The sequence below is a fragment of the Dermacentor silvarum genome, chromosome 8 (assembly GCF_013339745.2).
Source record: "Dermacentor silvarum isolate Dsil-2018 chromosome 8, BIME_Dsil_1.4, whole genome shotgun sequence".
In the NCBI taxonomy this organism is placed as follows: domain Eukaryota; kingdom Metazoa; phylum Arthropoda; class Arachnida; order Ixodida; family Ixodidae; genus Dermacentor; species Dermacentor silvarum.
This window is the reverse complement of record NC_051161.1, coordinates 63,957,897-63,984,921: the sequence shown is the minus strand read 5'-3', so window position 1 is coordinate 63,984,921 and position 27,025 is coordinate 63,957,897. Positions and strand designations below refer to the sequence as shown.

Below are 27,025 nucleotides of genomic sequence, written 5' to 3'. Positions count from 1 at the left end.
GCCGATTTTTTGCACTTCAAACTGCTTATCAGTTTTTGGAGCTTTTCAATAAAAATATGCACGAAGGCAGAATGGCAGCAGCAATATTATCGCACTGCGTTTTTCATCCCACATGACTGCACAATATTTCTTAGTAAAACAGCTATTTGCTGTACCTGCCACATTGGTTATCTTCTTCTGCTGCCGAGGTCATGGGTTCAATTGCTAAGATGGTTGTGTACCAGACTTGGCTGCATTTTAAAGACTCCCAAGGAAGTCTAAATTAATCCAGTGAGGCTATAAGCCTCACTGGAGTCTTTCACTACACAATTCAGAGCGCAGGACTCTAAACCAGCATGTGCCCAGATATGGGCTTTTTTTTTTTTTAGTTAGAGTAACAAACTTATACAACAGTTCACATTTTGAAGCTTTATTTCCAGTAATATATTCTCTTGGACATTTACATTATGTACTATGTACATCTGTCAAGAGTGTCAACAGTAACAGGTTCCTCTGAGACAGCTTTGAACACTGGTCACGCATGGGAGGACTCACAAAAAAAGGACAAGCAGCATGCAATAACTTGGTTCTTTCTATGGCATTCATGCACACGACAGACAGACACACACACACGACACATACTGTGTAGACTGTATATACGCATGCGGTGTAGTGGCACACCCAATGGATTGCCATTCACATCACATAAAATGTCAACCAAAGTAATGAAAACACAGGCGTTGGCGAAAAGTTTCACTGCAGATTCCAAGTCATTGATATTTAGTTTTGTAAATGTATGCACACACAGAGACAAACTGCTTGCTAAGAAATTGTTTTCATGTAGCTTTCAAGCATGCTTTAGAAAAGGCAAATGTAGGAAGTGTTATGTCTCTTATGCTCTCCTGATTGAACAGCTGGCCCTCTCGTGCTCAAATTTCACGCAGCAGTAGCACTTGGTAGTATACGTTTCTTGTATAGTATGAAGCTTTGGCACAGTACTAGCTCATTTCATCTAGAATCAGTTTGAACTAAGCGTAATCTGCCATGATGCTGGCCCGCAAACCAGATTTTTCTCATTTTAAAGAACAGTAATGCCATCTGTATCTAAAAAACAGACAAAACTGTCCAGCATTCTAATCTCCAGATAGATGGCAGCACTGTTTTCTCAAGCCAAAACTATCTGCCTTCTTGGTGCAGTACTGCATCATACAACTTGTACTTCTGATTCAATTCGGGTGAAACAAGACACTACTGAACTAAAGCTCAGTGTCCAACAGAGTTGTCATCAACTGCCATCATTGGGCAAAGTTTGAGGGTGTAGGGCACCAGCATTTCAGCCGAGAGAGTCAATTGTACCCAATCCCCTGTTTGATACATATTCAGAAGTAACCAGCCAGACAGGCTTTTTTTTTTTTTTTTACCACATGCTGTAGACACCACTCAGGAACTTTTCACATTTCACTTTTCTAAGACATTTTCCTCATTTGATATCCTCTAGTTGGCAGTTGTCTTGAATGTAGAGTTCATATCCAAAGCACTTGTCACCCTGTGGCAACAAAGGATGATACTTTATGGATAATCTTGAGTTTCTGACAATACATATTTCCTTCTTAATGTACCTTTCACTGAGCTGGAAAGTCTCAAACAGTGCATGCAACCTGATACTTTGTGTGTGCCATGGAAATTGCAGTTGCCACTAATCAACAGTAACTATTGTGAATTGGTACAATTGACAAGCATGAACCATTAGTAACTTGAACTGTAACTCTTACGTAATGCCACAACAAGGTGTAGCCTCTCAACGCGTGAACTCCAAACAGCCTGAAATTAACTGAGAGGAAAGCAGCAAGAAATCTCGTGAACCAAAATGAGCGAATAGAACCTGTCCCTCAGGAACCTCGCCACAGATTCGCGAGAACAGAAAGGTGGCCGAGATTAGGCAAGGCATAATGGAAGCACGGTAGGACTTTGATAACATCATGGTCAGTCAGCTGGAACTGGTCGCCTTAGGATGGCAGAGCTGTTTGGCTGGCACCGCGCTCGCTCGGGGCTTTGTTTCTTCCCGGCCATTTACGTGTTTGCAGAGTACTGGCGTCACGAGCGAGCCGCGACAGCGGAGGCAACAGCAGCAGGCATGCAAGATAGCTAAAGAGAGAGCTGGCAGTGCGCTCTTTTGGACACGCGAGTGGTGTCACGACCGGTGTGCCCTACACGCATGCTTGTGAGCAGAGTTTTACAAAACTCAGGGAATTCAAGAAACGACAGCACTCGCAGGCATACAAAAGCAGCAGAGAGATGGCAGCTGTTGCCACCCAACATGAAACAAGTGAAGTGCAAGGATCGCAGAAAGGTGGACGACCAAGCACTTTTAACGCAGTCACAAGCGCTCCGAAATGCAGATCTGCACAGAAATCCTGGTGATGTTCCAAAGCACACAGCGTGCGTGGCAGTAAGCAGTGGCTCTCTTTGTCGCATACTGGCCGCACCCAACTCTGTGGTGCATCAGTTTTTCGCAGTGTCACAGGTCATGCACCGGGCAAAGGACTCGCTAAGCTAGGACAGAAAAATAGCTGCAGATTCTAATGCCGCACGGTGCTTCAAGTAGTCCATTGTTGCTACCTTAGTTTCCCCCAAGAAAATTTAATATTTAAAAAGAAGTGTGCTATATGATGTATATCTTAATTGTCACTTTCTTCACTCATCTGTACTTTCTCACATGCACACACGCACTCACATTCTTACACAACAACGCTAAAGTACCACAGTTCCTAAACAGCAATAGTCTTACGTGCTCTGCCTAACAGGGTGTCTTGTATTTTGTCAATAGTAGCAGATACAGCATGCTTAGGGGGCTTGGTATGTCCAGAACTCCGACCATAACAATCTATCCATTACACCATTTTATACGGGGTGTAGCATTTTAGAGTTAGCAGATGGTATGGCAGCCATTAGAAGCATCAAAGTGCCATGGGGTAATAGCACAAGGTATGAAAATGAACAGGCAATTACAAGACTTGCAGGAAAGAAAATTGTGACTTAATGCAATGGCACTTGGCTCTGTTTTCAAAAAAATAAATTTCCTTTAACTCAACTATAATTTTTCACATTCCTCATGAGCAACCCCACCAGAAGGCACAGTTTAAAGTTAAGCCTCCTCTGTAGTGCTCAGAATTTTGCAAGATCCAAAACAACTTTGCAAACGTTTACTTTGTACTTAATGGTCATAGCAACACTTCTGCCAATCAAGTGCAATTTTCTCTCCAAGATAAAATACAGCAAAGGTGCTCCAGCAATACACGCCTTTCTTGTGTTTAAGCACATTATCGCAGTTTAAAGTGACACCTTGGTTTTTGGTGCCACCAATTATGATATGGCTACCAGAATATGGGTGTCTTGAAGATAACTGATACTTTCTGATGCAACAGTAACATGTTAGAACAGGATGCACACGATTCTAGGAGCTCTCTGTCAGTAGGAACACCAATGAAGCCCCCATACAGGGTCACCACCGTACACTTAACCGACAAAACCTATGTGGCAGCCACTGCTTATTGCTGGCTGTTCATTGGGTACGCTCATCGTAAAAGAAGCTAAGAAGGGGATATATCTGCCTCCTTTGTACAAGTGTCACACAGATGGCACCAGATTTTGAACTTTCAACAAACAAGACCACCAATAAACACAAGCACCTTCATTTGCACTGTCAACCTTATGTGCATGAAAAAGCTATGTGAAAAAGAAATGCACTCCTCATGTGTGCATGTCAACAATGCATAAGTTTCTCCATGGCAGCTTCCTCTACATTTTTTTCTCCCCCCCCCCCCCTCTTTTTTTTCCACAGACGTTAAGACTCTTAGCTGCCACAGCGCTATACACAAGCTAGACCATGGATGTACTGACACACAAATGTAACATCTGTGCTTCTCTAACACAGAGTGCAAGAAATTTTTTAAAAATGGGAGACTAACTAAACGCATGACAATGAAATATGCATGGGTTGTTGGTCTTGTTACCAAGTGTCAGCACACATTCAATACGTCGCCTGATTTCCATACATGGCAACCTATATAAACTTACTGTTGAAGAACGTTACATCCTTCATTCAAGAGAGTAAACTAGTGCTTCCAACCAAGCCCTTGTTTTACCCCACTCCCACGGATTGTAAATAGCACAAACGGGGACAAAAAGAAAAGAAAAATGAACGAATTCAGCAAACGTCAAAATGAACAGTTGATTAACGTAGGTAACAAAAGGCCTCTGTACTTGAGGCCACTTTTTCAGATCTTCAGTGGTGTACATGCCACAATAAAAAACAAAAATGGAATGTTGTACTAAAGACATATTTTCACTAGTGCCAAAATGTACATCTGTGAGTATCTATAACAGGGTGCTACGACCACATACTACTTTAGAAAGTAAATCCTTCGTCAACCACACTTCTTGGTTCAGAGTGAAAACTAACACTCTATGCAAAAATTACATCAGTAGAGGGCCATATGAAAAATAAGTACACTGCACATTAATAGCAAGGCCGTCACAACAGTCACACAACATATGACGTAATAGTGACGATCTGCAACCTATGTTTACCCCACTCACACAGATTGTAAATAGCACAAACGGGGACAAAAAGAAAAATGAACGAATTCATCAAACGTCAAACTGAACAGTTGATTAACGGAGGTAACAAAAGGCCTCTGTACTTGAGGCTACTTTTTCAGATCTTCAGTGGTGTACATGCCACAATAAAAAACAAAAATGGAATGTTGTACTAAAGACATATTTTCACTAGTGCCAAAATGTACATCTGTGAGTATCTGTAACAAGGTGCAACGACCAAATAGCTACTTTAGAAAGTAAATCCTTCGTCAAACACATTTCTTGGTTCAGAACGAAAACTAACACTCTATGCAAAAATTACATCAGTAGAGGGCCATATGAAAAATAAGTACACTGCACATTAATAGCAAGGCCGTCACAACAGTCGCACAACATATGACGTAATAGTGACGATCTGCAACCTATATGTGCAACATGTGAGGTAAACAACAAAAGTCTACTATGGCGCTTCATTACATATACAACCAAGAAAAAAAGGTGGTTAAATGGAGTGAAATACTCACTTCATTAGGAAAAACCTAAATAAGACAATCACAACCGATACAAGGTAGCATGGCAGTCTCACATGCATTAACCATATTAATATAATAGGGCCCCTTAAACATACTTATCATAAACTGTTAATGTCATGAATGGAAAATCAATCAGCCTGCATAACACAATTTGAAAGTGTTTTGCCAACACATTTCAGTCATGAACATATAAGAAAAGGGTTATTAGATGCAAGTGCCTCATGCACCTAATTCTTCATTGCATGTAACAAACCCTCTCATTCAACTATTTGCAAAGGTTCTAAATGGTGTCAGTGCACGTTGAAATGCCTAAACTGAACACCTGACAGCCCAAACCAGTTTGGTGTCTTATCAACGTCCGACCGATGCAACTCAACTGTACACATGTGCATGATGTCAAACTGAAGAGACCAATGAGCAGGACTTCCTTAAATAATAAACAGAAGAGAGAAACCCGGGTTCTGCTTTTCAGAAAGCAGCGCCACTCTAGCATGGCTGTTCAATGCAATATTACATTGACTTACACTGCTAGCACACCCCATCTCTAAATACAGATTTAGATAAGTTATTTACATCAACTCAACGACACTCATTTCGTAACAAATGCAAGCAAGCTAGTTTTCATGTCGTTCCCTCAAGTATAGCCAGATGACCAACCAGATCTTCACAACAATGAAATAAATGCAAAAGTGTAAACGTGCCCATTTGTGTTAAGAAAAACAAGGTAGAACCCCGGTAACATGTATTTCATGGGACAGTAAGAACTTAATGTTGTAACTGGGAGAAAGCATTACACAAATGTTCTGAACATACTGAATGTCACGGGTACACTGGGCTTCAGCTAGCATTATAACCGGTAAAAAACGTTGACAAGATTTTTTCATATACAAGTCAACTGAGGCCATAAATGAAAGCACAGTTTTTAAAAAGTACAGTGTCCGAAGCTAACCAAAATAGCAATGAAAAGCTCACAATAGTAGTTACCGACGATAGTTAGATAATGAATAAGTTAAGAAAACGTCTGTCACCGGAGGAAACAAATTAATCACATAAGGCCAAGTTCGTGGATGGCTGCATCCTGGCTTCTGAAGTCACAAAAATGTCTATGGCACTAGGGTTAGAACTAAAGCATACATACTGACCATAGTGATTTGCTATCAACCAAGTGCAGCTATCTGCCTTCCTTTGAAGCCCAAATGCAGCAAAACAACACATTTTACAGTCAGCTGCCTTGGGCAGCTTCTCTTGACAAAAACACTACCACGGTAAATTCATTATTGTGCAGAGGTTCCACCCCCTGTTTTCATACTCAAAGGGCCCCTCACCAGGCCCCATTGAAAATTTGGGTTATACACTGGAAGTTGTACAGCGCCGTCTAAGGAGCGTCTTGCCATCAGATTTGTTTTTAATTGCTTCGTTATTAGAAACAGGAGAAATTGAAATGTCGCATGAGTTCCATTCTTTACTCAATCCTCTCTGCTATTCTCTCTCTTTTTACTCCCCTACCGCCTCCCTACTGCGGACAGCAGTTCAGGTGTCAGGCGACTGTGCTAGACAGTTACAGCATCCTTTTATTCCTTTACATTTAATCACTTCCATAAACAACCAATTAGTACTGTTACTAATACTACTTACTGCCAAGAAGCAAGCTTCACTGCCAACATAGACACTCTCTCTCTTTGTCTCAACTAGCGCCCTCTCACAATATACTTTCCCTGCCTTCTCTCATACCAGACCCGAGGGATCACACCATGTTTACATCACAAGCTCAGCCTTTTCTTCTTCTTTTCCTTTATTTATGTGCGGCGCAGTTTCAGTGGCAGTTCCGAGCATTCTGTATTGAATGATTTTCCAGTCACGTGCCGTAATGAGTGACGTTGAAGGCGTTGCAGTGACGTCTTATGTATAAGTGTTTATGCATGTGACCTTGATTCTCTGGCAGAAAATGGGGCTCCCTTGAGAAGAAGGGTACACATGCTGTCATTTGAAATTTTGGCTATTTCTGCACTACATGGATGTTTGATAGTTTGCAGACACAATTGTCAGCACCTCATCTACACACTGAGCTTGTCTGTTTGCAATGCCCAGACCTGGTGAGAGGCCCTTTAAGTATAATACTAGTCAGTCTGCAACTCACTCCGTACAGGAAAACCCAGTACTAGCAGAAGCTGACTTAGTATTAGGGAACAACTACTACCCCAACAGCTAAAAAGCATTCTTGTTCATGAACTGCAGCTGCAATTAAGGGAGTTTTACGAATGGAAAATAGCCTACTAACGCCGAGAGCCCTGTGAAACGCTGTTCTCTGCCCTCCAATAATGTATACAAACACACACATACCTAAGTATTAGGTCCGTTCTGCAAGCCAATTCACTGGCAGGCTCAAATTTCGCTGCGCTATCATCGTGAATCATGCTTGCGACCTAAGTGGCTGAAGAGGCAAGGCCTATAACGTGTCACCGTACAAAGTCGCTTTGTATTGCTATGTCGAACAGAAAAGAAAAAAAATAAACTTTTCTACCACTGCACAGCGCAAAACAAGGACTACGGATGTCACCTTCTTCAGGACCACGACTGTAACTCGCTGAAACTATGCTAATCATAAGTAGGACAAGAAAACAAAAATGCAGGATAAGGGATAAGGTATGACTACAGAGCATACGTTGCAAGATTTTGGGCATCTGGTAAAGTAGATGCAAACAAACATGCCAAAGTCATCACAGAATAAAAGGGCAAGAGATTCAAAACAAAAATCAGCTTATTTGCAAGCTCAACTTCTGGAGCTCAACAAGGGACTGCAGTGAAATTAAGACTGAACATTTAGCACATGACAGTGAAACGAGATGCATTGGTTACCTCAGTAGGCAGTTGATAAATTTCTGCCTCCTTATACAAACGGCCTCAGCGAGTGGAACTTAGGAGACAAAATAATAATAATGCATGTCTAGTGTCGCAGATCACAAAACACGCATATGTGCTAGCTAATGTCACAGCAGCTGCTAGCTAAAGTTGAAAAAAAAAATGCATTAAGTCTGCCAAAGAACCTGAGAAAAGCACAACCAAAAATATTAAATGTATAAAATGAGCAGGCTGCACATTAGCTGTGCAAGAATTTTGTTGCATGTATGAACACATTCAAGGTAAATTTCACTTGGCAAACGTAAAGCTTCAAGAGAGACAGACCTTTCGTGTATGTGCTTACATCTAGCACATCTTCGCTGCCCTCAAGCATTCAAATCTTGGTACGCATGTGCCAAACATCATCTGACTTGTGCAAGTGTGGTGCCATTTCCCTAAATAAAGCAACGGAATAACGATGTCTAATGGGTTTTACAGCGAGCATAGCAGCTTTCAAAGGAAAAGAATTCATCAATGTGCCATGTCAAAACAAGCACTGTAAACGTAATGGGGCAACCTATGGAAGAGGTCAAATGACCAGCACGTTGGCAAAACCCCAAGTGAAGGAAAGTGGCACGAATGCCTTCTCGCAACAAAATTCAGTTTTCTAACACTTCGATGGAGTTGTTGGCCATCTCGGCAAGCTGCACTTTTCTTTCTTTTTTTTCCCCCTCTCTCTCTCTTTTTTGCAATTTCCTATTTTTACACACGGTGACAAGAAACAAGATGGCGCCTGCTATCACAGCAAGAGCCAATTTGAGGAGACAAAGCGCCAAAATGTAATGCAATGATGTTGCTCTTCTCGACAATTGGAGATAATGTATCAAGCTTACACAAACATCAATGAAAATTTTCTCACTCAAGCACATCTGCGAGCATTAAAATTTGCCTTGGTGCCATCTTCATTAGACAACAATTGGGCCCTTCAGAACTGACACATGAAATGTAGTTCGCCGAGCTTGTAGCACTAATAACGTGGGGCGATAGGACCGACAAAGACACACGGATGCCTTATGCTTGCATGTTTTTGTTCACCATACCAACCTCTGCCCTTAGGAGAGCAAGGGAGGAGCACTGGCACAGTGTATTGACGTTCCAACCAGAGGACTTGTCAACATCCACGCCCCTTTGTCTATGCAGTTGGCACCATACTGACGCTCTTCGCACAATGTCTAGCTGTCAAAAAGTCCCCATCTTCCAGTTCCTCTTGATCTTATACGTTATAACAACAAACTCGTCATAGAGCATCAGATTAGGACAGCTTGCCTTGGTGTACTACAACCCCGATTCCACGCTTCTCCCACTCTGTCCTCTGTGCACGGCTTCCTACACGCGGGGTTTTGCCAAGGTGCACTGGGCTTAATGTTCGCTGGGGCTCAGTACTGCGTCCCAAAAGTTGGGCTCTGGATTGGTGGCGGAGACTGCGGCGGGTACTGGGCATTGGACTGCGGGAACGGCGGCACTGCCCCACCCACAGGGGGCTGCTGACGCTGGCCATGGAAGCTGGTCTCTTTGTAGACGAACCAGCAACCAGCCACCCAAAGAAGCACATTGAAGAATCCCAAGATCTGACAAAGAAAGAAAGGTGCGACTACAGCAATCTGCCTTTCAAGACATTTCCTTACACAGAGAAAACTATGCCGTGTGCAAATATCCTAAATTTAGAATATGAATTGAATATCATCATCATCATCATCCTATAATGATGTCCACTGCAGGACGAAGGCCTCTCCCTGTGATCTCAAATTACCTCTGTCTTGCGCTAGCTGATTCTAAATTGCGCCTGCAAATTTCTGAACTTCATCATCGCATCGGGTTTTCTGCCGACCTCGACTGCGCTTCCCTTATCTTGGTATCCATTCTGTAACCCTAATGGTCCACCGGTTATCCGTCCTACGCATTACATGGCCTGCCCAGCTCCATTTCTTCCGCTTAATGTCAACTAGAATATTGGCTATCCCCGTTTGTTCTCTGATACACACCGCTCTTTTCCAGTCTTTTAACGTTAGGCCTAACATATTTCGTTACATCGCACTTAGTGCGGTCCTTAACTTGTTCTCGAGCTTCTTTGTTAACCTCCAAGTTTCTGCCCCATATGTTGGCACCAGTAGAATGCAATGATTGTACACTTTTCTTTTCAATGACAGTGGTAAGCTTCCAGTCAGCATTTGGCAATGCCTGCCTTCTCCACCAAAATTTTATTCTGCAAATTTCCTTCTCATGATCAGGGTCCCCTGTGAGTAATTGACCTAGATAAGCATACTTCTTTACAGACTCTAGAGGCTGTAAAGGAGTATGTTTATATATAGTCATTACTATTTGAATCGATAATTTACTATTTGAAATTGTAGACTATTCATTTCTGCTCGAGTATAAAGCATAACATCTACTGGACTCGCAAGGGAGATAGGTCCTAGTGAGGACTGCTCAAACTGATTCTGCTGTAGGAGAATTGCAATTATTGTGCAGCGGCAATAGTTTCTGAATAAATGCACTGGCCAAGGTAACTTGAGGTCAATAATTTAGTGTCATTCAATAAGAATGCCTTGCTTTCAGGCAGCCTATATACGAATTTGGTGTCTTGATTTAGGCAAAGCAACTGATTGCTTAATCAATATCACCCTATTTGCACCCACTTAAACTATAAGTGTCGTGGACAAGTCTTACTCGGTTACAATTTTTTTTTTTTTTTTTTTACAATAAGTGCCAAGGCTAAGTCTGTCTCCTCCATCTGTTTGGCCGCTCTTTTTAAGTGCCAGTAAAGGGCCGGGCTGATGCAATCCATTTTGAAGTTCTGGCGACTTCCCTCTTTGGCCACTAGGTGGCCCACAGGCGCCGTTCATCCAGTAGAGATTGTAAATATGGTGGCTGCCAGTTGCCGCACTCATTGTGAATGTGTGGCTTTCATTTGATTGAATTGTCAAGCTACAGATTATTTGCTTCTTCATGAAAGCATAGACAGTATGGCAGTGTTTTCAATGATATAGACAAATCAAGTGGCTGATTTTGTCGACTACAACGATAGTTTTGATATGGCGCAGCACTGAACGAAGTTAGACGGACCGAATCTTCTACCAGTGCCTCTTTGCTTTACATTTGTGTATCTTAAGACAGAAGTTATGAATTAAGCACCCAATGTCATACATATTTCAAATCTGCAAAGAATTTGCCATCCAGATGTGCAATAAAATAAAAATTTTATTTTCTGTATGCCTTTCTGGATTTTTTGGCCCCGCATGTTTGAAGGGTTAAAACAATGTGCAGTACTATAGTAACATCGCACTTCTCTCTTTCAACGAACAAAACATGCTATAATGTATACAGTCAAACCCAGATATATCGAACCCACATATAATGAATTATTGTGCATATCGAACAGCTGTAAAATCCCCTTGAAAATCCCATGCTAATGTACAGGGCTGATGCATGCATATATAGAACGCCCATTCACCAGCACATTCAATATATTGAACACGGAGCCACGCCAAAGACCTCAAAGTGCTTTTTCTCCGTACGGACAGTGAAAGGTGAGTCGCAAAAACGAGCGCTGGAGAAGAGCCGCTTAACGTTCAAAAGCGCCCCACGTGACAACCGAAATGTTTGGAAAGGGTGAGAACATGTCGCCATGCGCAGTATGCTGTATGTGCGAGTGAAAGCGTGGGAGGGGAGCCAACGATCGCGACTAATGTCACGTGCCAAAGGGAAGAAAGCAGGGAGGAAATGCACCATCTTTCGTCGCGCTCGAGGCACCAGGGGGAGGCAAGCGGGGAGGGGGGTGCGTTCCGGCAGCTGCTGAAAACGGTGCGGGCACCCTATCTTGAAAGCGATCTGCAATGTGGATAAAGTGTGCGGCCGCATGGGCCTACCTTCAAAGCGATTTGCTATGTGGACAAAGTGCACCGAGTGCTGGTAGCTTCGTATGCGCTGTGCTTTCAATGATTAGTTCACGTTGAAGCGAGAGGCAGCACGAAGGTCAATTCGCTCACTGCTGCTGCCGCACTTCCTTACTCTCGCGTTTTTACAGCGAGTTTCCACGGTCATCGAGTGAGGTGTGTTTATGTTTACGAGTGCGCGCGTGGCACTGTGCTTGTTAATTTAGTTAATAAGCGAATGTTTACAAGTTGATATGGCAGATAAAACTACTACCCTTACTTCGTATTGTATGGCTGTCTACTAATTTGCAATCACAGTCGCTGCTTTGCTTTTCGGGTGAAACTGCGACTTCTTTATGCGCACACACTGAACTGGCATCAGCATTTCACATGATTCGTCACGTCTGCAGTGATATGGAGGGCACATGGCTTTCGCACCTCAACAGTCTTGACAAGATTGAGACCAGCATCTTCAACTTGATTTCGCAGAAGAAGAAGCAAACGAGGATCAGCAATTTTTTAGAGGTAAATAAATTGTTTTTTTTTTCTTTTTTCTAGTTGCGTGCAGTAACTTAGCAGCCCTCAGACACACCAATCAGTAAGCCGCCGTTTGCCTCGGGGCCTATTATTTTATACCTATACCTATATATCGAATTACCTATATATCGAACTGTTTCGTGATCACCTTCAGTTTCGATATATCCGGGTTTGATTGTACATGCATATGGTGACATGCTGTTCGCTTGTTTCATTACTGTCATTGTCATGGTGCACCAGACAAATGAAAGTTGTTGCTCGTCCAGTTGCTGTCATTACATGCACATATCAAATAATGTAAATAAGCCTCATTCTTTTACCAAACAAACTCCATGCAAGCTTTATAATTCGCTTCGTTTAGAAACAAGAAAGTATTTAATATTTGAAGGTCAATTTTCTCAAATACGCATTCATATTCAGTTCTATTTGTAAATTTCACTATTTAAACACCTCTAGAGAAAGCACTTAGGTGGTGTTTGCACTGGCAACTGACAAAGGCTGGGCAACTGGTGACCAAGGAGCAACTCATGGCTAAATTCCCTCCATGCACGCGCCACCACCGCTTTTGCTAAGTAGCTTCCGCAATCTCCGCTTCCGGGATTTCCATTACCCAGTTGTTCCGCTTCTGGGATTTCCAGTTCCTGAATTTTCGCCCGTTGCACGCGCACCTCTCTATGCAGCAGTGACGTCACTTCCACTTGAAACCTGGAGATGGGACTAGTACATAAGTTCTGCTTGACGCCGAAAGCTAAGGGGATGAGTTAGGGAGGAGCGCGAAGGAGGAGGGTAGGTTGACGTTACTTAACCTGGTCGACAAAATGTGTATGGAGGGGCTTTCCTCATGGCAACCAATGTTCACACCAACCGGTGCTACTAGCCCGTTGCCACACTGAAATGTCTCATGACTGGTGTTGTTCACGTCTGCTCGCATTGCTATTGCCATGCAATATAACCACCTGCATTTTCCGACATCCTGCTCCTGCGCCGCTGATTGGTTCAGCACTTTTGAGACTACAGTCGCACAGCTGAAAATCAGTCAGTGAGTGACTTTGCAAAATTGGGTCCTTTTCAGCCAAAGCGGCCATTTGCGACAAATATGGTCGCACAACCGCTACTGAATTGCCAATATAAATGCAGCCTTGGACTAACAATGGCCAGTTACACAAAAGTTCAACTGCAGCCAGCAGCGCAGCCAGTGAAAATTTGGAGGCACCCATCTGCATAATTTCGCATAAGACGATGGTGATGATCATGATGCCTGTGGCCACATCCCTTTGAAGTGAAACTGGCATCGCTCTATCAAGCTAAAAGAGCGAACGAAAAATAAAAAATTCAAAAGGCTAGAATCCATCTACTGCGATTTGACAGAACATCTGTTGCAGTCCTCACACAGTTTTTCACAGATCTCAGTGTTGCTAAACAGGGTGGAGGCTCGGGCTAGTTGATAAATCGCCTTCAACATAGAGTGCGCACAAAGACTATACTGCACAAAAGAGCAAAGTCTTGGACATAGTGCCGTGTGCCATTCTTTCTTCTAGGGTCTCGTCTTTGTAAACACTGTATATAGAAGGTCATGATTGCTAGACGCAATCTTGTTCCTTCTTGACTCACCAAGGACACATTAAGGGTAGCAAAGCTTCCGCTTGACTCTGATGCGCATAGGGCCTTCTCTTCATCCCTGCAGATGCCAATGGCAGGCCACTTGCGGATGTTGTCAGGGCTCATGTAAAACTTGACATCACGCACTCCCTGGGCCCAGGCACATGAGCCCGCAAACCAGAAGAGTGACATCAGTGTTGTCAGGCCCAGGTCCTGCACAGTAAAGACAGGAAATTCCCACATTCAGGTCCACAAACACTAATTGTACTGCTTTTACTGAAGTGTCCACAAAATTTTATCATAGTTGTGCAACAATTATGTAAAACTATTGCTTTACTGTGCCAAGCACTGTGACTCATTCATTCATCTGTTTGTTTGATATTAGTGTATAATGTTCATGTGCCATTGATATGTTAAAGGTCTGCTGTTCTGCCATTCATTCAAGTACAATGCATAGTTTTATAGCAGAGAGGGACCTATTCAGGCACTCTTGCCTTTTGCCCTCCTCCAAAGTGTGTAAATTGTTACACACTTCCATAAATTTTAATTTCAAATTAAGAAAGAGTTATGAGTGCTAATATATTGTCATAAATCTGGCGCCTCCCCACTCTTTTTTTGTTGTCTCAAAGATAACAATGTACAGTTAACCTCAATATAAATAAGTCAGTAAAATTGGCGACTTGCCTTGTTATATTGAAACTCAATATATAGTACAGTTGTAAATAAGTAGCAAATAAGTACAGTTGCCAATGGATATTTCTTACATGAAAAGGGCTGCAAGATTTTCCGAATTACTGGGCAAATCAGAAAAAGCAAACCTAAATAAGAAAAAAAAAATTTTTGCTGTATTTCAGAGTCGGTGACAAAAGAGGCGATTTTATGCCGTGTCGACGACATCTTTACATCAGCGGTACGAAGCAAAGCCAGCTGCATTTTTGCGTCCTCTCTGCCTCAGCCGCTGATAGTGTCGCCTGCATTGTTACTACACCATCATGAAAAGTGCTGGCAGTGGGGAGCAAATGCTTCGTCTGCCTATCGCTATACGTGTCTACGAAACTCGAGATTGCGCAACCTCCAGCACAAAAAAAAACACGCAGGAAGACAGCACAAAATGCCACACCATCTCGGCTCGCCCAGTCTTTGCACACGCAGCAGATCACCTGTAAAACGGGGCACGCAGGCTGTGTATGCACTCAGCCATGCGCAGCCACGGCGGCCGTGCTAGAAATGGAGACGCAACTTGCCTCTAACTCCCTCTCCCTCCCCTTTTTCCTCCCACCCTCATGCGTGCTTGATGGCATTACTGCGAGCAAGCTCCCCTCCACCCTTGCTCATGCAGGAAGATGGTGCTCATCAAGCCCTCTTCATTCTCGGCTCACCCTTGTACGCTTTCCTGTGCACCTAAAGCATACAGTCCGCGGTACGCAATATGATCTTGGCGCACTTCAAAAAACATCTGTTATTTCGATGTCAAAATTGGCCTTCGCCGGGTAATTCCAACTTGACAGGTCAGCTTCATTTCGCCGCAATACAGCCGGGTTATGCGGTGAAGCTTACACAAATTATTGTGGTGAAACATACCAAGAATGGAAAGGGGCCACTGTCACGGGACATAGTATGAGCACCTAGAGGCTTAATAAGCATACTGGCGGCCATTCAGAGCTGCTTCTGATGTAGCTGTGGCAATTTGAGCCCTTGTTTCGCCCGCCATGCATGTCTCATGCATGGCGCTCGAAGTACAGTCAAAAGTCAACTGTACTTCGTTATATCGAGGTTTAACTGCGCCAACGGCTGTTGCCTCAACAAAGCAATTTAATTTAAATGCTACAATTTATTTACAGCCACTCTAAATCAGACAGACCACTACTCGACATAAAGCAGATAGAAGACTACTCTCAAATACATGAGTGAGTTTCGTGACCACAGCACCACATATCAGTGACACATACCATAAACATACAACAACACATAAAGGCATGGAAGTGCTGCAGCAATTTTTATAGACCCTTTTCGTGGAGCAGTTGCTCTAGAGTAACAAGATGGCACCTTTCGGCGGCACACCACACGTTGCCTCAGTGAAAGCGCACAAATACAAAACCATTACAGCTTCTGCCCTGCTACTGTGCAATCAGCTGTTGGAAATGCGACTTGGTTTCTGCTAACACACTGTGCTCTGTTCATGCTGAAAAATGTGGAATCGTAGAGGGAAAACATGTGCAGTAGTTGGCTGCAATAATAGTGACTGGCATATTAAGGAATGAAATGAATCTGTGTGACCAACTCCACGGAACGCTGCCACATAAGGACTGCCCGTGCTGCCAGCCCTTCGCGTGTATCACTAGCATTGTATCACTAACCTCCAAAGAAAGGTCTTCAACCACGGAACGTCGATCGGCAAGACTGAGTACCGCTTCCTGGCATAGCAAGTTTCACGCACATTATCTACATACATCCATTCAAGTCACATGCAAACTTACCCTCACTCTACTGCCAACGTATAAAGAATAATTGAATGGACGTACACTGGAATCAATGCACCGAAGCATGGGTGACGGCAACTACATCGACAACACAGGAATGTTCAAAGCTGAACGTTTCATAACAGTCCACAGAGGAAGTGAGTGACTAGCGATAATACATTGTTGCTACAAGTTATTTCAAAGTACAGGACATCTACGTTCCAAGCCCCTTGTGTGCAGAAAGAACAAATTTATTCGAACTGAGCACACTCACAAGTGATTAGGCAGAAAATAATCCATCAGATAGTCACCACACCAAGGAATTTTACTGAGTCAGAAACATGACAAGCTGCAGTTTCAAAGTGTTAGTCAAACAAACAACGAATACCAAAACACACTGAACCTGATTTAATTCACAAGCAGAAGGTTTCGACAGCTTGGAATAGATTTCTAGCCCCGCTTATCTCGGGTACCACAACGTAAAAGGTAAAAGATTGTGGCACGCTATAGGTATTTATTGCATCAGCTCTGTGGGGTTAAACATTTTCTTTAAGAAAAGCGAAACTATAACAGCAAACTAGAGCATGACCTCCAATCACAGAGACACCTATATCACAAAGGTGATGCTAGTTGTGTTCAATGCTGCTGCCACTCTACCTACACGGGAAGCCCCAGGAGCTAACGTCTGTAGCAACGGTCGCTCCACTGTTAATACAAGATCGAATTTCTGTCAGAATGAACATTTCTTGTAATGTAAAAAAAAAAAAACTCATATATTGGTTGTGCCAGCACGCATGGGTTTATGCAGATTTAAGTCGCACCATTGTATAAAAGGAGCCAGCAGAAATTTAGGGGGGAAAACTGCAACTTATACACCGACATATAAGGTAATATGTGCTTGCAAGCTGCATGCTATGCATGTGTATTTTAGTCAACGCATGTGATTTAGAACACATCCACAGAGTAACGAATAAGGGTTAATGAAAGGTTTTTTTTATTGCGATAGCAATTATCTGGACACTTCAACCGGATTTCTGCCGTCGCCGTTGCCGTCAGGTTCCCTATAGATAAAATCTTCGCCGCACGCCGTATGCCCGAGCGGAAGCGTGCGGGGACGCGCGCTATCACGGAGAGCGAACGCACTCAATCTCCCACGCGCAAGCAAGGAAGCGGGAAGCCAGCGCCGGAGGGAGCGGGGGGGGCGCACTTCTACTCTGCCAACAACCGCGCTCGTCGCTCGCTCGCACCGTCGCTTATCTCCACACGGCTCTGACCTTTATGCGCCGTGCATTCGCCGCTCAGTTTCCGTTGAAGCGATAGACCGCACGTACCTTCGCCCACTGCTGCGGCGTATGCGCTTGCTGCCAGCGTTTTGACAGTCGTTGTCTGCAGTCATTCAGTGTGATCTATTCACGTTTTTTTGTGCGCACTCACACCACGCTTGTTCATTCAGTTAGTAATAGTCGGGCCACATTTTCCAACGCACGCTACACATGCAATGCTGCCCGGATCGGCAGTGCAGAGCTACAGGTGTGTCCCTTATCGCACGCGCTGCCCACGGGAAGCGCTTCTCATCAACACCACCGTTTCACACGCGCCTTCTCGTGGTCATCGAGTCTCTCTTCATGTCGGTAGCACACCTGCTTACTTAATCAGCTCATGTTTACTACAATTCATATTGCTACCAAAGCCGCTCACCTTACTTCGTATGACATTGCTGTGTTGCTATCGCATTCATTGCTTCGCCCTTAGGGCGAAACTGTGACATTTTTTTTTTTTATGACAGTCCAACAGACCGATCTGCACCCCTCTCACACTGTGCCTCTCTTCTTTCAGCTCTGTCCACAATTGTGTACTGCACTAGGATTTCTCTCCGATTCCAAGCAGTAGCTGCCACGGCGCTCTGGCAACGCCACTGTTATAACCTATATGCACGGATGGATGTACAGGACACACAGAACCCCATTCTCTAGATTATAAGTGCTGTTGAAGTAAAAAAATATAGAGCCAGAAAAGTCTGAGGACCTTACACCAGAAACATACAAAAATTATGTAAAAGCCAGAAAGACAGTAGCCTCGAGTGTATCGAGGTTGTGACAAGCAAGATACAGTGAAACCCCATTGAAACATTTTTCATGGGACCACAGAAAAAAAAAACATAACAGCTGGGAAAACGCAACAAGGAGGAAGGCCCTAAATCACCATAGCAGCATCACAAACAGCTCTAAATGGCTGCCAGTACAGTTATAGACATCTCAGAATACGCACTGTGACCAGGGGCGGAGCATGTGTGCTTGTATTTAGGGCAACTCTGGCGATTTTTGATGTCCACTGACCTTAATAAAATTCTAAATATAGATTCTCCTTCGCACTCCGATTATCTGTGCCATACGATATGACTGCAAGTCATTTAGTTTTCCTGAAAATGAATGTTAAAGATTGGTTGCACGTTCCCAACTCGTGCCCACGAATGTATGACTTTTTACTGGCAACCCTGTGTTTGTGACGTCAGAAACTACACCGCCACTTAGCCTAGAAACGACGAAGCTGGCTCCTTTTTCTACAAAACAATGGCTGATAATCATCGTTTCGACTGGCATCATGGCCAATGCTTCTCTTCGTCTTGCCACAGCACAAAGCGTTGAGCTTGGGGCACGTAGGTGCCTCACGCGGCGGCAGCAGGCCGAAAGCAAATGGCGATCCTTCAGCGCTCATATCGTCGCTGAAATCACCGCTGTTTTGTTCGAAAGAGCTGGAAAAGCTCCCCATGCCGTCAGAAGACATTGTCGGCTTCACTGTTTTGCTGTTAGCACCACGTGCACTGCGTGTTTAGTGTGCATTCTGCGTGTTTCCATTATGGTAGTGCAGGATCTGACGTCATCGACTCATCGTGACATAACACTAAGCAGCTACCCGTTTCGGTACCTCATTCATTGGTAATTTAAAATTATTGATGGGTTTCTAAGCAAATCGAATCCCCCACCGGTGACAGCACAGTCAATGCCATCTGAAAATAACAATATCCTAACATGGTTAAAAAATACGCCAGAGTTGCCCTTTAAGGTACACATACTATGTTCCGCAACAGTGACCCCTTTCTACGCTTGATATGCTTCACCGCATAACACAGCTGTACTGCGGCGAAGCTGACTTTAGGTAACCGGCAAAAACAAATATTGCAGCGGGACACGCTTGCCTGGCCTGACGACCGCGTACTTCCGGCATTTCAGGGCGGGGCCACAGGCGGGGCTTGGCAGGCTTAACCATGAGTGTACATTTATAATTTCCATAGTAACATACGAGAGTAAATTGGCCGCGGCACCGCTAAATTTACGTGACCACTGCGTTCAACTGCAATGTAAGATGCGGGAACATTACAGAATGGCGACATATCAAATGGGAGCGTAATACCTGGAAGTCAATGGGCTTTAAGTCGGGGCCGCGAAAATGTGACATAGCAGCCGGGAAAACGCAACAGCAACAAACATATTAACGGCGTTTCACTGCAACAGGATCGCTAGTTTTAACATTCTCATGTGCTGCACTGTTCTTTTTTTTTTTCGTAAGAGAAATTCAATTATGCCTTTAACTAATATCCAGTAATGCAAAACGTTCCTGTTCTTGTATTGCATATACATAGAGATATTCCCATCATATGCAACACCAAGAGCTCATCTTTCTCAGACTTACCACAATGGGGACAGTTTGGTTCTCTGCATACATCTTGCTGGAGAATAGATAAATGCCAAGGATGCCCACACAGTAGAGGAACGACAGCACGCCTGTGGCGACAAAGAACTCTGCATTGCTGGCAAAGTTGAAGGGAAGTTCAATGGTCTCGAGGATGCGGTCGTCAGGCGTGATAGGGCAGGAACGGGGCACTTGGAAAGGGAAGTAGGACATCCTGCATTTAAAGATATCAGCAATTCATTGAAACATGTTGCCTGTGGGATCCGCTGCAACATATAAAAAAAATAGTGGCAAGTAAACCTGCCAAGTGATTACACCATGTTGATGAAAACGTATAAGCTACATATTAATTTGTATGAACCTGTCGCACGTGTACATTCAATGGCCAGTGAGCCAATACCATCAAAGTCAACAGTGAAAGTTCTTTAAAATTTCCATGAAGGCTTGCTGTATGGCCTACTGTTTTATATGTATTCAGCATATGCTTTAAGGGCTGTGATGTAAGTGAACCTAAGGATTGTTTAATGGTATCTGTTGCCTTGTGCCCAATGATCATAGCTGTAGTAGCACTAATGAATGCCAGCATGCAGGAGACCTAAAACACCAATGACATCCATACATTTATTTTCAATTTTCATTGAGCTCTATGGCCACTTACTTGACAAAGTTGGCAAGGACATTAGAGCTTTACTGGCCAGTGAGAGGAACTTCAACTTGCTAAATGGCAATATAATAAATTTTTAGGTAACTAACATTTAGAATTCTTTTTTTTTTTCCAATCGTGAAAGCTTCAGCAAAGCTCAGAAAGCATCAGCAAAGCTCGAGCTTTCAGATTAATGTTTTGCTGTCTTGACAAAACAACACACACGTAAACTGTCAAGTGTACACCAAAATCTTCCTTTTGGCTTTTATGCTAGGCTGCCATGGCCAGTTGGGTGTTTCGTGCTTCTTCCTTGCTTCTGTTATATAGCAATGCCAGAAACGTTGCTGCTTCATACAAAAGTGTGTCTGTCAATTGCAGTTTTTTTTTTTTTTTGCATCAAATGAACCTCGTGCCACTTGTAACATATGCAACTTTCTTGATGGTTACTGCAATTTGCCATAGAGCAGTGGCATATGACCACTGAAAATTCGATGGCCACTGGCCTCAATCAGCACACTAATTGTTAATCAGTAAGAAGTGTTACACCACCCCACCAAATGGAGAATGTGCAATCTCACTGAAGAGGTAGCCAGTCATTTCCAGCAACTCAGTGAAATCTCCATTCTCTAAATGACATGTTAAAGTTATTCTGACAAAATTACCACATACACTCATGTAAGAACCACACTATTTTTTTATTTTTTTTCAATCTTGACACAGTGCAGCCTTTACACGGGGGCGGGCCATTTAAAGCCAATTACTCTGGTCGTGTGTTATACTAGTGATTCCTCTGTGCAAAAAGAGCAAACGCCATCGTTTTCAGAATGCATTTATTTGTTCACCCAGGCACACCGTGCAGCTAGCGCCCACCTAGTCCTCACAGCTGTCACCGCTGCTCAGGTTTGGTTCGGCGACACACTCATGGATACAGTCATCCTCAGTGCCATTCATTACATTAGGTCAGGCTGCGATGTCAAAGCTTTTCACAATGACTTTTCAACAATTTTCGAAGTCTCCCAACAGCAGATGTCCATGTGCTTTGCATGGCTTGGCATTGACACGCTTGAACGCAGCAGATTGATTAATTTAGCTATCTGGTGATCCATCATAGTGAACAGTGCAAAAACGAACAAGTACATAGGCAAGACAAAGACAAGCAATGACTGGGCTAGATGGGGATCTGCTTGTCTAATTCCTTGTCTGCTTTTGCGCTGTTCTCTTTACTCACTGCATTTAACACGGTGTCATGAGCATTGTCAGCTGCACGCAAGCCATGGTTGTGAATAGACCAGGACTACAATAAACCCTTTTAAAGCAGACACGACAAAGTACTTGATAAAGTGTGACACAGGCCGTGACACACAGCAAAATATTTTTTTATGTTCTTTGACCCACACTGCTGCAAAGGCATTTCACCAATAACCCCCAACCACATCAGCCATATCCTATAATTTTCATACTTGGCTGATCTGACAAGTCTCTTCTGCTCTGCCCTATTCACTTACACATTCCATCATAAGCTTCCTGGCTTTCAGACAACCCTCAATGTTTTGTTAGGTCAGTTAAGTCAAAGGAAAGAGCAAATAATGTTGGCCTAAGTCATCAACTTCTGTCAGTGTACCTGTTATCTCTTCTCATTACACTGCCAGCTCCCAAGTCTTTCCTCTTTTGGAGACCAACGCACTCATCAGCATCCTGCAGTTCATAAGCAGAATCTATACTTCGGCCATATCAAGAGTGGGAATGCCCCAGGTCATTTTGTAGCAATTTTTGGAGCAGATGAAATTTCATTTCGGAACAAATTAAAGCAGACTAATTCTGATTTTGAAGCAGTCTGGAGCATGGCAATTTTAATTTAGAGCATTATTATAATTAAGTGCAGTAATGAACTTAGAGCCTTGTCTCCAACGAAGTCAAGCCACTGGGTGGCAATGGTAGGAGGCCACTGGTTGGCCAGGGTAGGAGAGAGCACAACCTTAACTATCCGCACATGTGGCCTTTCTTTCATATTTCTAATCCCATACTACTGCTTAAAAGCCATTCAAAAGAACAGACCTACAGCACTTTCACCAAAAAACACGCAATGTACGAGTGCCTACAACCTGCTATATAATTTTCTGGGTGTCTGCTGCCACTTGCCATGCCTCGCCTGAAGCGAGCAAGCACTATCGCAGCCTGAATGAAGTGATTGTTTGTGCCACCATCCTCTTCATTTCCTCAACCAAATGGACAGCTGCCAACCACACAGGCACATTAGTAGTGCGGAAACATGAAGAATGAGTACGACAGTGGACAGAGCAACACAAATGCATCTTATGTCATTAACAAAGGCCTGTTACCTTGTCAACATTGGCTCACCTGAATGGATACCCAAACTGGACACTGACTTTGAATGGGGTTGCTGCTCCAGTACAGGTCACCGAGAAAATTGACGTGGTCCCAAAGCCGGATGTGGTTGCAAAAGCAAATATGGAAAATACCTGCACAGTCATACAGTCATGGTCCAGTCAAGCTCATTGCTCCCTACCCTGTTTGCCATGAACATGAATTACAAAACTAGACAACCACTCAAAAGTGCTAAAGGCAAACTGGTCGCAATCACTGAAAGCTTCAAATGCAGCCTAACTTTATTACAACAAACTTGCGTGTGATACAAAAATACCTTCTTCATATCCGATATTTGTTATGAACATACACACCCAATATCGGCAAACAACAAATTTTCTTGAATTTTACGTCAAAATTATTTAAAATCTGCAATATTTTGTGCCATAACCACGATCTGATTATGAGGCACATTGTAGTGGGGGACTCTGGATTAATTCTGACCCACTGGAGTTTATTAATGTACACCTAAATTAAGGTACAGAATAATTCTTGCAGTTCACCCCCAACGAAATGCAACCACCGCCGCCACAGGGATAAAAAAAAAGATTAAATGAAATTTTCGGGTTTAACATGCCAAAACCACGATCTGATTATGAGGCACGCCGTAGTAGGGGACTCTGGAAATTTGGACCACCTGGGGTTCTTTAACATGCACCTAAATCTAAGTACACAGGTGTTTTTGCATTTCGCCCCCATCGAAATGCGGCCGCCGTGGCCGGGATTCGATCCCGCGACCTCATGCTCAGCAGCCCAACACCATAGCCACTGAGCAACCATGGCGGGTTCGCCACAGGGATCGAGCCCACGATCCAACTGCTCACTTGCCATTATACAGGAACCCAACGTCTGACTTTTACCTTCAAGTTTACCACACAAGAGCATGCTTGGCATCAGCGTCCAAGTCGCAAGCCACGCCTTCATACACTTGGCAATAAATAACTACTTGCTAGTAAGAAGCTTTTGCTAGCGTCAACATTTCCTGATTTACAATAAATTACATAAAAGTGTCTGATAGACATGCCACCTGCATATGCTAGTGTCATTACAAGCTATTCTAATGGTTTATACTGTTGCATGCAAACTAAATGCACTGTTCTACCTTTTATCTAAACATCCACAAAGTCCAAACAACATTACATAAAGAGGACAAATATTACAGCATATATTACAAATATGCAAATATTACAGCATGTGCACAGCTCTGCACATGAAGATAGTGCATCAAAAGCAAGAGCACTGGTGAAAATGATAATTAAACTATGTCACATACAACCTTAAATACTTCTGATTGAAATTCTGCTGCAAGTTTCAATAATATGCTTTAAGTGTTTCAGTAAAACAAGTCAGAAGGTAGACGACTGAGTGTTTACTTCCGGTATCACTATGTCGTGATGTAGCAGGTTCACTTTCATTGCTTTTCGCTGTTTTACATTGGGCATATTTTTCAAGTAGCTGGATAAGTGATGTTCTCATGTCTGATGCTCCTGTAGAGTTCTTGCATGAATTCTGCATTCCGCAAACTTCACAAAACGCACTGAGGAATTCAAAATTCTTAAACCATTCTGCAGCTGTACACTTATCATGATTCTGAGGGTGCAAGAAATGTGGTGAAACTAAATTTTCAATGGACAAAATGGCACCTGAAGGAGATAAGAGGGCTCACCAAACACTTATTTTACAATGTGGATGTCACAGTTTAAAGTGCATATTGAAAGCCTTGAAGCATTCTATATACAAGATCATACAGACTGAAGTATGACAGCAGTAACACGTATCACATTAATTCAATGCAGAAGTTCTCCAACGTACCTCTAATACCGGTGTCACACGTATACACTTCCGATCGCAATCAAAAGTGGTCGCTGCTACACGGTCCAACGATCCGGATCGAGTTATTATAATCTGTTGATTGACAGTAACTCTCAGAATTGCAGAATGCCTTGGCTACAAATTCAGATTTGCAAAATATGGTTAAATGACACTCAATTTTACAGATTACTATTGCTGATTAAAAGGTTTTGAAACGTTTTTATTGAGCTGCGTTTATTTTTTGGTTTTAATTTTGAGAATACTGCGCTAGAGGGTGCAGCCGTCAGCCTGCGATCGCGATCAAGAGGCCTGATCGCGATTCTCGGATCGCGATCGCCCGGATCTGGATCCCGCAAGATCGCGATCGCAAATGACCGCGTAGCAACACTCTAACCAGATCAAGTCCAATCCGGATCGCCCCGATCACGATCAGAAGTGTACGTGTGACACCGGTATAAGCTACCGCTTTTTGCAATAAGCTGCCGAAACGTACATACATACGACAAAATTTACATTATGAAATAGACCTTTGCTCTCATTTATCAAAAGTTACAACATGGTTTGTGCACTATTTTCACAATATAAAATAATCAATTAAATCAATCAAACATTCCCTACCGTAAATAAAATTAATTTTAGAGTCTACTTACGAACTGCAGGACTCTGATGAATCCTCTGGGTTCTTTCAGGACTCTGAAATTAAGGTCCATCGCTGGCCTAGGCGGGGCAAAGGAAAACAAATTAACTGTAACTGCCGCATCTGAAACAATAGAAGGAAACCACTTCGCAATTGTGCGCACGCAAACCGCGAGCATTCGACCGTCACTACTCTTGAGCGAGTTCAGCTACATAAAAAAGAAAAAAGAACTAAAAAAAAAAAGAGTCGCGCTTTAGCTTTCGCAGAAAACTATCACACAAACATGGTGTAGTAGAGCAAAGTGGCAGATCATGCCGAAATAGGACAGTTTACCTCACCGACCGCAAATCGATATACCTTCCGTAGGTGAATAAAAACATGCATCGCCCACGCGATCTGCGAGCGATCACGTCCTCGAGGCCGCGAAACACCTGGCTGTAACAATGAAAACAACCCCGTACCGTGATTTTGGCGCTGCTGCTAGAGCAGCAGACCGCAACTCCCTGTGGCCTTCCACTACACGCCAAACCGCAGCATTTCCACAGCAAGCGCGCATTCCGTTAACTGAACCGAGCCTCAGGCAAAGCGCCGCTCCCACCGAGCGTAAGTTGCGTCACTGCCGAGAGAACTCAGCGCCTAAATATTGCTGTTTACAAAACGTCGTAGTAAACGCTCGCGTCACGCACGTGACGCGCTGATTAGCTACATTCCGCAGCGGCAAATTGACCATCCGACAATTTCAACCGCGCTGCTACATCGCCTTTGGAAGACCGCGGACCGGAGATACATATCGATCTTCGGTGTCTAAATGCGGACCGACACATTCCGCAAAAGACTGTTTCCAGGGTGCAAAACACGACCCGATTAAGCTCCGTTTGCAGCAAACGTTTTGCACGTGATATGCCCGCTCAGAGAGGTCGAATCCAGGGAATACCTGAAACAATCAACCTGGAAACTCTGATGCCCGCTGACCGCCCGCCGCCCCGAATCTGCCCGCACCAGCCGCTGCTACCGTGCGTCTCCTCTCGCTCCTCCACTGCCCTGTGCGCGAATGGGCGGGGGAAAAAAAAAGAATCAGAACGCTGCCGCTCTCAATCTTTTGTCACTGGGTCTAAAACGACTGTTGTGTAGCGTCCGCAGTGATTGCGGGGTCGCGTAACGTTTACCTGTCAAAGCAGCAGGCGCGCCCGACAACCAGTCCGACTCTGCGCGTTTTCGTCCCGTGTTTTCCTGGCGCTTAGCTTATGCGGAATCCATAAGCTCCGCTGATATCGGCTCCGCCCCACACATACTAATGCCTGCCTTGCTTTTTGAGCAAGTTTTGGATGCATTTGTGGAGTTGTGGTTCTAAGCCATCAGGGAGCGCTTAATGCCGAGTATGC

General features: G+C 43.6%; 1 protein-coding gene across 6 annotated transcripts; it reads right to left on the bottom strand.

Annotated features, from left to right (window-relative positions):
* Positions 1 to 393: 393 nt before the first annotated feature.
* Positions 394 to 26,935, bottom strand: LOC119461349 (synaptophysin-like protein 2). 6 transcript variants are annotated; one of them, XR_007468374.1, is made up of 7 exons: positions 26,105 to 26,506; positions 25,657 to 25,723; positions 23,168 to 23,289; positions 20,167 to 20,380; positions 14,030 to 14,230; positions 5,001 to 9,577; positions 394 to 4,559 (listed from the first exon to the last, which is right to left on the bottom strand). XR_007468374.1 is itself a non-coding variant. In XM_037722629.2 (7 exons), the coding sequence occupies exons 3-7, from the start codon at positions 25,714 to 25,716 to the stop codon at positions 9,386 to 9,388; spliced, it is 789 nt and encodes a 262-aa protein (XP_037578557.1). In that variant the 5' UTR covers positions 25,717 to 25,723; positions 26,578 to 26,684; positions 26,810 to 26,935; the 3' UTR covers positions 394 to 9,385. The 6 variants fall into 6 exon arrangements, 5 of the variants coding, with proteins under 5 accessions (XP_037578557.1, XP_049528465.1, XP_049528466.1 ...); XM_037722629.2 differs by lacking the exon at positions 26,105 to 26,506 and adding exons at positions 26,578 to 26,684; positions 26,810 to 26,935 and having other exon boundaries at positions 394 to 9,577; XM_049672508.1 differs by lacking the exon at positions 26,105 to 26,506 and adding exons at positions 26,578 to 26,679; positions 26,804 to 26,881 and having other exon boundaries at positions 394 to 9,577.
* Between the last annotated feature and the right edge of the window lie 90 nt (positions 26,936 to 27,025).